Here is an 11371-nt window from a genome sequence, read left to right as displayed (position 1 = left end):
AAAGCCTTGATCAAATTCTTAAGGACTGCTCATGTACCAAATGAAATTTCTGTGGATCAATTTGAAAATTGTGTTGCACATCTGACTTATGATAATGGGTTAGGTTTTTCTGATGCTGACTTGAATCCTGCCAAAAGAAACCATAACAGAGCTTTACATATCTCCATTGAATGTAGGGGCACTACCTTGTCTCATGTGTTGATAGACAATGGCTCTTCATTGAATGTACTTCCCAAAGAGGTTCTGAACAAGCTCAGTCCTGAAGATGCTGTGTTAAGATCAAGTAATATAGTGGTGAGAGCCTTTGATGGTTCAAGAAGAGTGGTGCATGGAGAAATAGATCTCCCGATCAAAGTAGGCTCTCAAGTCTTCGATTCTACCTTCTATGTAATGGATATTCGTCCTGCGTACTCTTGTTTGCTTGGGAGCCCCTGGATCCACGGGGCAGGTGTTGTGACCTCCACTCTACATCAGAAGTTGAGATATCCAGTGAAGGGAAAGATCGTAACTGTTTATGGAGAGGAAGAATATATGGTCAGTCATGTGAATACATTTAAGTATGTTGAAGTGGAAGGTGAATATGTTGAGACTCCTTGCCAGACATTTGAAGTAGTTCCTTGGGTCGTCCCTGCTACTGAAGCTCCTCCTGTGGTTAAAAGAGTTCCTGTGGTTACCAGAGTACCTCCTACAATGGCTTCCCTCAAAGATGCTAGAGCTATGGTTGAAGAAGGTGGTTGCACTATTTGGGGTCAGCTTCCCGACATTCCTTACAAGTCTGACAAGTTTGGTTTGGGTTTCACTGCAGAGTCCCAGAAGGCTGTTCGTCGTGCTCGTGCTGTTCGTATCACCAATCCAGGGAACATGAAAGATCAAATCAATGCTGTGGGTGACTATAATGAAGACTACAATCTGGATAACTGGATTTTTCCTACTGTGGGTGATGGGCTCAACAATTGGAAGACTGAAGACGTTATTCCTATCTCCTTTAGTCAGGAGTAAATACTATTACTGTGTTGTTATTTTTAACAATTAAACTTTTAAGCCTTGTGCCTTACCCGGGGCACAATGGTATGCTTGTTTCGGGATGTCATTTCATTTGCATACTTCATTCAATAAAAATCAATGGACGTTTCGTTTTCGTAAATATTGGGCTCTTTGTTTTTCTTTTATTTTATTTTCATCAGCTATGTGTTCTTACACACACCCACATCACTAAAATGCAGATCCTCATCCACTCTGGATCCTGTTGATAACAGTTCTACTATTGCCAATTATAATTTCGAGAATCCGATCTATCAAGCTGAAGATGGAAAGGATGAAGATTGTGAAGTACCTGTAGAGCTTGCTAGGTTATTACAACAAGAAGAGAAATCTATACAGCCACATGAAGAGCCAATCGAAGTTGTGAATCTGGGAACTGAAGAAAACAGGAAAGAGGTCAAGATAGGAGCTGAATTAGAAGATGGTGTCAAGAGCAGATTAATTCAAATGTTACGTGATTATGTGGAAATCTTTGCTTGGTCCTATGAAGATATGCCAGAGTTGGATACGGACATTGTGGTTCACCGTTTACCGGTAAAAGAAGATTGTCGTCCAAAGAAGCAGAAGGTTCGTCGCATGCGGCCTGAAATGTCAGAAAAGATTAAAGCAGAGGTAATGAAACAATTTGATGCAGGGTTCTTAGCTGTGACTTCTTATCCTCAATGGGTTGCAAATGTGGTACCGGTACCTAAGAAAGATGGTAAAGTACGTATGTGTGTAGACTACAGGGATTTGAATAAGGCCAGCCCCAAAGATGACTTTCCACTGCCTCATATTGATGTTCTGGTAGACAACACTGCTCAGCATAAAGTATTCTCTTTCATGGATGGTTTCTCTGGTTACAATCAAATCAAGATGGCACCTGAAGATATGGAGAAGACTACATTTGTTACACAGTGGGGTACCTTTTGCTATAAAGTGATGCCATTTGGTTTGAAGAATGCCGGGGCAACATATCAGCGTGCTATGGTGGCTTTGTTTCACGATATGATTCATCATGAGATAGAGGTATATGTGGATGATATGATAGCCAGGTCCCAGAATGAAGAGCAACACCTTGATCATCTGCATAAGTTGTTTGAAAGGTTGAAGAAATACAAATTGAGATTGAACCCAAACAAGTGTACTTTTGGAGTTAGGTCTGGTAAACTCCTGGGTTTCATTGTCAGTGGAAAAGGTATTGAAGTAGACCCTGCAAAAGTGAAAGTTATACAAGAGATGCCAGCTCCCCGTACTGAGAAGGAAGTTAGAGGTTTCTTGGGACGATTGAATTACATTGCAAGATTTATTTCCCAATTAACTGCTACCTGTGAACCAATCTTCAAGTTGTTAAAGAAAGATTAGGTAATGGAGTGGAATGATGAGTGCCAGACAACCTTCGATGAAATCAAGAGATATCTCCTAGAACCTCCAATTTTGATGCCACCAGTTGATGGAAGACCCTTGATTATGTACTTAACGGTATTAGATAACTCAATGGGGTGTGTGTTGGGGCAACATGACGAGTCTGGTCGAAAAGAACAGGCAATATACTACCTTAGCAAAAAGTTTACCGACTGTGAAACAAGATACTCACTGCTTGAGAAAACTTGCTGCGCTTTGGCATGGGCTGCTCGCCGACTAAGACAGTATATGTTGACTCATACTACCTTATTGATTTCGAAGACGGATCCAATCAAGTACATATTCGAGAAACCTGCTCTCTCCGGACGAATAGCGAGATGGCAAATGATCTTAACAGAATATGATATACAGTACACTACTCAAAAGGCCATTAAAGGAAGTGTTATAGCTGATCATTTGGCTCATCAGGCAGTGGATGATTATCAGTCAATGAGTTTTAAATTCCCCGATGAAGACATTATGATTATTACCAAAGAACCTGGACAATATGACAGACCTGAACAAGGATCCCGATGGACTATGGTTTTTGATGGAGCTTCTAATGCACTTGGTAATGGTGTTGGTGTTGTGATCATTTCCCCTGAAGGTTGTCATACCCCGATTACTGCAAGACTTTGTTTCTATTGTACCAATAACATGGCTGAGTATGAGGCATGTATCCTGGGCATCAAAGCTGCCATTGATATGAAAATTCAGTTCCTGGACGTATATGGAGATTCAGCCCTGGTAGTGAGTCAGATTAAAGGAGATTGGGATACCAAGCATGAAAATCTTATTCCCTACAGAGAGCATGTGCTGTCTTTGATCCCACATTTTGAAGAGATTACCTTTGGACACATTCCACGAGGAGAGAATCAGTTGGCAGATGCATTAGCCACCATGGCATCTATGTTTGAGATTAGTTGGGATGATGAAGCTCCCAAGATTACTATCGATAGATTTGAGAAGCCTGCATACTGCAATGAGATTGATACTGAAGGAGGAGAGGAAAAGCCTTGGTTCTATGAAGTAAAAAGATATCTTGAAACTCAGGAGTTCCCTGAAGGGGCATCTGTCAAAGATAAGAAGTTTCTGAGGAGGTTTTCTGCTAAGTTCTTCTTGAGTAATGGAATTTTGTACAAACGCAATCATGATTCAACTTTGCTTCGTTGTGTGGATAAGAAGGTTAAGCCAAAGGTATATCAGGCTGGTGACTTGGTAATCAAGCGTATCATACTACCACAGGGTGATCCTAGGGGCAAGTGGACTCCTACATATGAAGGACCATTTATGGTCAAAAGAGTATTCTCAGGAGGTGCCATGATGCTTACTACTATGGATGGTGAAGACTTTCCACAGCCTGTAAACGCAGACATAGTTAAAAAATACTACGCATAAAAAGAGACCCGCTAGGTTGACTGGCCTAGGCAAAAATAAGGGCATCCCGACAAACCAAAAGGGTTCGGGCAAAAATTAGGGATATATATAAAAAAAATGTGTACCCGGCAAGTCGAAAACCTGAAAAGGCGGCTTGGGCAAAAAAGGGTATCCCGGTGGATTGAAAACCTGAAAGGGCAATCCAGGCAAAAGTTAGGGATTAAAGCGTATGACTATGTCTCGTTTGGATCACTCATGTAACTTCAACTGATGGTGCTACCTAAATCAAGTTCAAACAGATAAAGATCAATCCAATCGTTTCTGTCTCAACAGCAGAAGATGAGATATTTGAAGATAATGGCAATAGTAGAATTGAAACTCAATAGGATCATTTTTCACATAGCTGTTTTCTTTGTTTTATAAAAAATTTACGACGAATTCCTCTTACTAGGATTTCTGTCTCCTTGTACAAACTTGCCTATGTATAGGTCACTTTGTGATATAAATAAAATTTCATCTTTGAATCCAGATTTACTTTTACTCTATTTACATAAGCGAAAACGTCCATTGGTTGTGTTTGAATGTATGTATGCTTTTGAATACGATTGATGTTTACCAGAAATGCATAAAATGCAGTAATAGTATTTACTAAGGACGAACGAGGGTAGTAGTTCAACGAAGCTTCGCCGGTTCATCCCCACTACAAATCCCCAGTAGAGCAAATCTATCTTTATAGATGCTTCGAATTACGTCTCCCCTTGAATTTATGTCCATCTCTTTTATCCTCAGTCGGGATACTCAAGAACTTATTCCTTCAATAGAAGTACGACGAACGAATACGGGAAGTGACAAATACTATACTATCAAACAAGACGGGAACGAGTTCCTCATATTCTTCAGCAACGAATCGGGATTTATTTTCCCTAGCCAGCAGTTGTTATACAAAGATATCCGGACGCTTCAGGCCGCATGATTCATACATACATCATTTACATCATACCATGGCATATCCATAAGTGCATAATACATTTACTTAGATGCACCATGCCATGCATGCATACATATTGCATAAACTAACCTTTTCCTTGCAGGATGGTTATATACAGATAAAATACTATCAACAATTCACAACAGGTCAGAAACGATCTATACGAAGATCTAGTGCTGATACTTAATCATTACTCAAGGTGTCCTTGGATAGTAGGCAAACGGTCTATACGAAGATCTATTTCCTAGTCCAGGATGTCTTCAGGAGAGTTAATCCTGATACTCTTTTGTCCTCGGATAGTAGGCAAACGGTCTATACGAAGATCTATTTCCTAGTCCAGGATGTCTTCAGGAGAGTTAATCCTGATACTCTTTTGTCCTCGGATAGTAGGCAAACGGTCTATACGAAGATCTATTCCCTAGTCCAGGATATTTTCAGGAGATTTCATCCTGACACTCTTTTGTTCTTGGATATTAGGCAAACGGTCTATACGAAGATCTGTTCCCTAATCCAGGATATTTCCAGAAGAGATAATCATCACGAAGATTTATTTCTACTGGTTTATTCAACAATTCAAAACAGTTCAGAGACGATCTATACGAAGGCTTAGTGCTGATACTTAATTCAGAAAGAAATCGCCACGAAGATTTGGTTCTGACACTTAAATTAAAAGTATGTTCTTAGATACGATTCAGAGACGACCTATACGAAGACCTAGTACTGATATCCAGTATCAACATCAAGATATTATCACCTCCTGATATTATGGATGGCATCTATAAGCCCATCTCCAGTTCTTCCAAGTGGCATCTTCAAGCCCACTTAAGCATATACAACCAGTCATCAGTGTTACTTTACGCACCGGCGAGTGCAAATTTTTGGGCTTTTGTGTTCAATCCCCTTCAACCTTCCAAGTCACGAATGGCACACAGGCCAATCTAACTCCTCAGGTTTCAGAAAATTGAACAGGGGCAGCTGTTGCACCCCAAAATTTGCCCTCTATTTTTAACTCTAACCAATTTTTTGTTTCACATTCATTTGCATCATCTTCATAGCATAACATTTTTTTTCTGTCTTAATATTAGCCGGAATAATTTCTCGGAATTTACAAACAGACTGGTCAAATTAACTTTTTAACTGTGCCTAAAATTAGTCAACGAAAAAATGTCAAGTTTAAGTTTGCAAATGTCGGTAACATTAATCTGCGGTTCACGTGGTTTAATTTGACATGCTAAAAATATTTTTACGACTATTTTTGGTCATATGTTGATCAGTCTGAGTAGTTTAAACGGTCATAATTTTTATTTCAAAATCCGACCAAACGCTGTATTTTTCCGAGTCATTTATTTCGCGCTGATTATTTTGACGTGTTCATTTTATTTTTTCGAGCATTTTGGTGCCCGACTTTTATTTTTTTTGAGTCTATTTATTTTTATATTGGGTCTAGAATAAATAAATAGGTTAATTAGTTTTTATTTTAATTTTAACTATTTTAATTATTTAACTTTATTCAGTTTTTAATTTAATATTGGGTTTCAAAATAAACTTAGGCCCATTATCATTAACCTAATTTGTTCCTATATATATTTACTAGCATGACTGATAGAGGGAGGCCAAAAGACAGAACAAAAAAGAGAAACCGAGAGTGGCTGATCTATACTATCGTACACACAGTTTGGTAATAGTTTATATATGATATATACTTTATCTATTTTGTTGATATATTTGTTACTGTGTTTCAAATACATGTTCATATGTGTGACTGTGTTATGTATTTCAGATACATGCGGTTTGGTTAAATATATCAGGATATCGCCGTTTTGCTTTTTTTATGCACATAAGTATAACATGTATAATAATTTGGTTCACTGTATTATGTATTTGATGTGTTTGTTTTTATATAAGTTTTACATGTCTCATAATATATAATATAATATAATAATAATTTTGTTGTTAATAAAAATGCATATGGATCATATAATATATAATTTATAATATGTAACTAGTGTGTTAAATATATATATATATATTTCTATTTTATGTTATAATTTGATTATGTTTTCGGATCGGATCGTGTCAATACGCCGTTTTCACATATACGTGTATGAGGCGTGACATTTGTGTTATCCGATCCAGTTGCGATGATCGCAATTTTGCGCTAGCAACGCCGTTGTTTTTTTTAATTCATATTTTTTTATATACATATATTTAGATCTGCACATTTTTTTTCATAACTAACTACCCTGATTTTTCCTAAACCCTGACAATTTCGCCACAAACTCTAAATTTCAAACCTAAAACTTTAACCGTGTTGTTTCCTCTAAACCATAAACCTTTTCTTAAACCTTAACAAACCTTATTATTATTTCCTATCTTCGCTCATATTTATGTTTTTCATACACTGTAACTGCTTCGCCCTTGTAATATTTTAAGTTTTAACTTGTAATATTTTCAGTTTTACTTTTCGCCATCTTTATTATGTAACTGCACCAAAGCGTTGTAATAATTAGGGTTTTATTTTTTGCCATTTATTTTCTGCCATTTTATTTTTCTGCCATTTATTTTTCTGCCATTTAAATTCCTGCCATTGATCCTATATTAACTGCGTGGTTTAGTAATGTAGGGCGTGAAAACCTACTAAATTAATTATTTAATATTTTTCTATAACCTTTATATTTTTTGTAAATAAATAATAAATACTAACTATTTTAATAACTTTTTTTTTATTACTTACTTAAAATAATAAATCCTTATATATTTTGTAAATAAAATCTAATTGACCATTTTTCTAATTGAATAATAATAATAAACCTATTAACCTAATAATTTGATATTTTTTATAATCTTTATTTATTTTGTAAATAACTAACTTAATATTTTTCATATAACTCTTTTATTTTATAATTTGTACATTAATGTATTTTTAATTCTTTTATTATTACTAATTTATTTTAAACTCATATTTTTCTAATAACTTCTAAAAAAATCTAACTTGTTTAACCTAAAATAATTTCTTTTAAAATTCTAACCTTTTTATTATCACTTTATTATTATTGTTATTTTATTATGGCTTTATTACCATTGTTTATTTATTATTTTATTATTATTTGCTTTTATCTATTCTATTTTTGCTTCATTATTTTCCTTATTTTAATTTTGTTTTATTTATAATATTATGAACAAATGTATAGGTTGTAAATTTATTCTTTCTCGCCTGATTATTATGTATTTGTCCCATAGCCATGTAATAGTTTAGGAATTTATTTTTCTTGCTTTTATTTTTGTAAATATTTATTGCGTGGTTAGTAATTTAGGGAGTGTAAAAAACTAACTGTAAATAATTGAACTTAGAAAATTAAATTCAAGACAAATATCTGAAAAATAACACTCACACACGTAGGTCGATCTTTGATCGCCATCTGTAGTTCCTAGGGTATTCCTCTTGGTTGCCTTCTTTAAATGGTCAAGTCCCTCGAAAATAGGGGTGTCTTAAGCAAAGTCCCTTCAAACAGAAAAATCATCAAGTCCCTATAAACTTAAAAGATCAAGTCCCTACGAGGTTGCCTACGATATAATGATCTTGTCCCTTCGGTAAATATGAGGATAGTCCCTACGAGTTGCTAAAGACACCCCTTATGTTGCCTTCATTGACCATACGATGACCCTACGCCCGTCCCTTAAACACCTCCAAGGTAATGACTACCTATTCCTTAATAATAGGGACATTCTTACCATTGAAAGAATATACGAGAAGACGAAAGACTTAATCTAGGGTAGGTATCTCATAGTTACTTGCTCACACTTTTCATAATTACTTTTACACCTCGCAATTTCTAAACTAGGCTTTGTATACACCCATACGAGGGTCATTACAAAGTACTTAAAGAAATTTTTCTAATCACACACTACACTCTTGCAAACAAACAAAGTGAGCTAAGTAACTAAGAGCCCATGGATAACCATGGATATAAAGGGTGCTAATACCTTCCCTTTGTATAACCTACCCCCCGAACTCAAAATCTTTTTAAGGTCTTTCCTTTTCTTTTATGTCCTTTCCCTTTGGATAAAATAAAAGTCGGTGGCGACTCTTGCTATCCGCAACATTTAACTAAAGTCAGTTCTTCCACCGTGTTACAGTGGCCATAGAAGTGCCAATAATCTTTGCATCTTCCATGCCAAATCTCTTTAGCAAGTTGTTGTAATATTTGGTTTAACACACACATGACCCTTCATTGAGTTGTTTTATTTGAATAACATGGAAGTAATTCAACTCCCCCCATAAGGCTCATCTCAAACTCACACTGCATAAGCTTAGAAAACTCCACTACATGTTGCAAATCAGTGGATCAAAAAATAATACCATCGACATAAACTTGAAATCTTCCAAGCAAGCATAAGCTAGAAGCGGTATAACATACATGTGAATATATTTAGGTAAGGTCACTACAATCATTTTAAATGAAACACACATTTGTTATCACTTGAAATTTTCAGAAGTGAAAACTCATAACATATATCATACACAAAGTAAATTATATACCTTTGAAAAATAAGCATGGAAAAGAAAGAACTTCCTTACAAAGAAAAAGTTGAAAAGATATTACCTCGTCGGACGAATGACGGAGGATGCACATGCATTCCACAAGAAACTCTCGAACGAAAGTTGGAATGAATGCAACATGTGTCATACAACCTTTAGACAACAACAATCTTACCACTTTTCTCTTTGACAAAGTACTTGAAAGTATGATTAATAATGTATCCAAGAAGATTATTGATTTGATGATCATCTTAATACTTTTAATTTCAATCTTGTTTAATTATGATAATCATCTTGCTCCTCCTCACGTGTTTCTCATCTTAAGTTGATCAATCCCTAATTTGATGAACTTGAGTATGTCTTGTCGAAGATAAACTACATCATTAAGAACAATACCTTTTCCGACACTTCTCGGATAGAAAATATTAGTAATAATCAATACATTTTTACCAATTAAAGAACACTAGAAGTTGATTCCTTTTGGTCACACCACTCTTCTTTCTTGCCACAAAGTCAACGAAACATGGAGATGTAACACGTCATATGTTTTGAGTATCCATAATCAAGATCCCATACTCTATTCATAGATCCAATACATTTATCTTGTAAAATCAACAACAAGTGTTAGGTACCTAATCTTCATTGGGTCCTTGGGGGTGAGTGAAAATAAGGTTGCATTTGGGCAACCATTAAAAGGCTCCTTTAGGAACTAAAAGTTTCCTAAATTTGCATTTTTAAATAGTATGACCTTTATTACAACAACAAAGACAAGACAAGTTATGATGAGACGTGCCTTTGCTATTAGACTTTTTTTAAACAAATTTATGTTTCTTATATGAATGGTTCAAAGACCTTTCATACTTAGACGAATCAATAGCATAAGCAATCTTTGGTTGTAAGGCTTTGTCTAATTTGACTTGAAGAGAATTTATCTCTTTTTTCCAATTATGACAAGATTCACAACCAAACCTAGAAGTATTTTCATCCTCATTCTTGTCACTTTGAATATCTATCATAGACCTCTTAATAGCTTTTAACTTCCTTTCGAATTCTAACACTTTAGCTTCTAAGTGTAAAAATACTTTTTCATGTGAAGCTAATTTGTTAAAAGCATTTAAGGCCTCTCTATGAAGATTTTCAAAGGAATTTTGTAATTGAGAATAAGACAAATCACTAGTAAGCTCAAGTTTAGAAGGACTTACTTGTTTCTTCTTCCTTCCATTTTCCATAAAACAAATTCGGGCCGATTCTACACTTGAAATGGAGCATTCATCGCTTGAGGAATCACTTGCACTCTCACAAGCTACATAACCTCTTCTAGATTTACTAGACTTCTTGTTATTCCATCTTTCTTTGTCTTTCTTAATCATAGGACATTCCGGTATATAGGGACCAATTTCACCACAATTATAACAAAAGATTATAAATTTACCTTTCCTATTCTCACCATCATTTGAAGACTTGGACTCCTTTCTAAATTTGGCTAAGTTTCCTTTGGAGTGCTTGAATTTGTTCTTTCGAATATACCTTTGGTATCTCTTGACAAATAGCCTAACATCATCAATATCAGAGTTCTTGTCATCCCTTTCTTCACACTTACTAGGCTTATTCTTTGAGGACTTGAAACTAGAAGTCTTTAGAGAAATAGGCTTCTTCACCTCTTCCTTGTATTTACCTTTCTCTTTCTTTATCAAATTTTCATACTCTTTTTCATGTTTTTCCAAGAAAGTGAGTTCTTGCTTATGTTCTTCCGATTTACCAAACAAAGAAGTAAGATCAAGTGTTTTAAGATCATTCGCTTCTTTAATCGCGATGACCTTGGGTTACCATTCCCTGTTAATACATCTTAAAACCTTGTTAGTAGAAATAGCATTGGAGATAGGATTACCTAGAGTGTTCAGTCTATTAATAAGATGTGTGAATCTATTTTGCATGTCGGCAATGGTTTCACCATGCTTCATACGAAAGAGTTCAAACTCTTGGTTTTTAATGTGTTGATCCTAACTTGTTCGACCTTATTAGTTCCCTAATGGGAAACTTCT

The 11371-nt window shown here is 35.4% G+C and overlaps 1 protein-coding gene across 1 annotated transcript; it reads left to right on the top strand.

Annotated features, from left to right (window-relative positions):
- The first annotated feature begins 3081 nt into the window (after nucleotides 1-3081).
- Nucleotides 3082-9227, top strand: LOC127104320 (uncharacterized). Its single transcript, XM_051041507.1, has 2 exons — nucleotides 3082-3560; nucleotides 9224-9227. The coding sequence occupies exons 1-2, from the start codon at nucleotides 3082-3084 to the stop codon at nucleotides 9225-9227; spliced, it is 483 nt and encodes a 160-aa protein (XP_050897464.1).
- Nucleotides 9228-11371: the final 2144 nt, after the last annotated feature.

This window comes from Lathyrus oleraceus, chromosome 7, assembly GCF_024323335.1.
Source record: "Lathyrus oleraceus cultivar Zhongwan6 chromosome 7, CAAS_Psat_ZW6_1.0, whole genome shotgun sequence".
NCBI lineage: Eukaryota > Viridiplantae > Streptophyta > Magnoliopsida > Fabales > Fabaceae > Lathyrus > Lathyrus oleraceus.
This window is presented reverse-complemented; position numbering and strand designations above follow the sequence as displayed.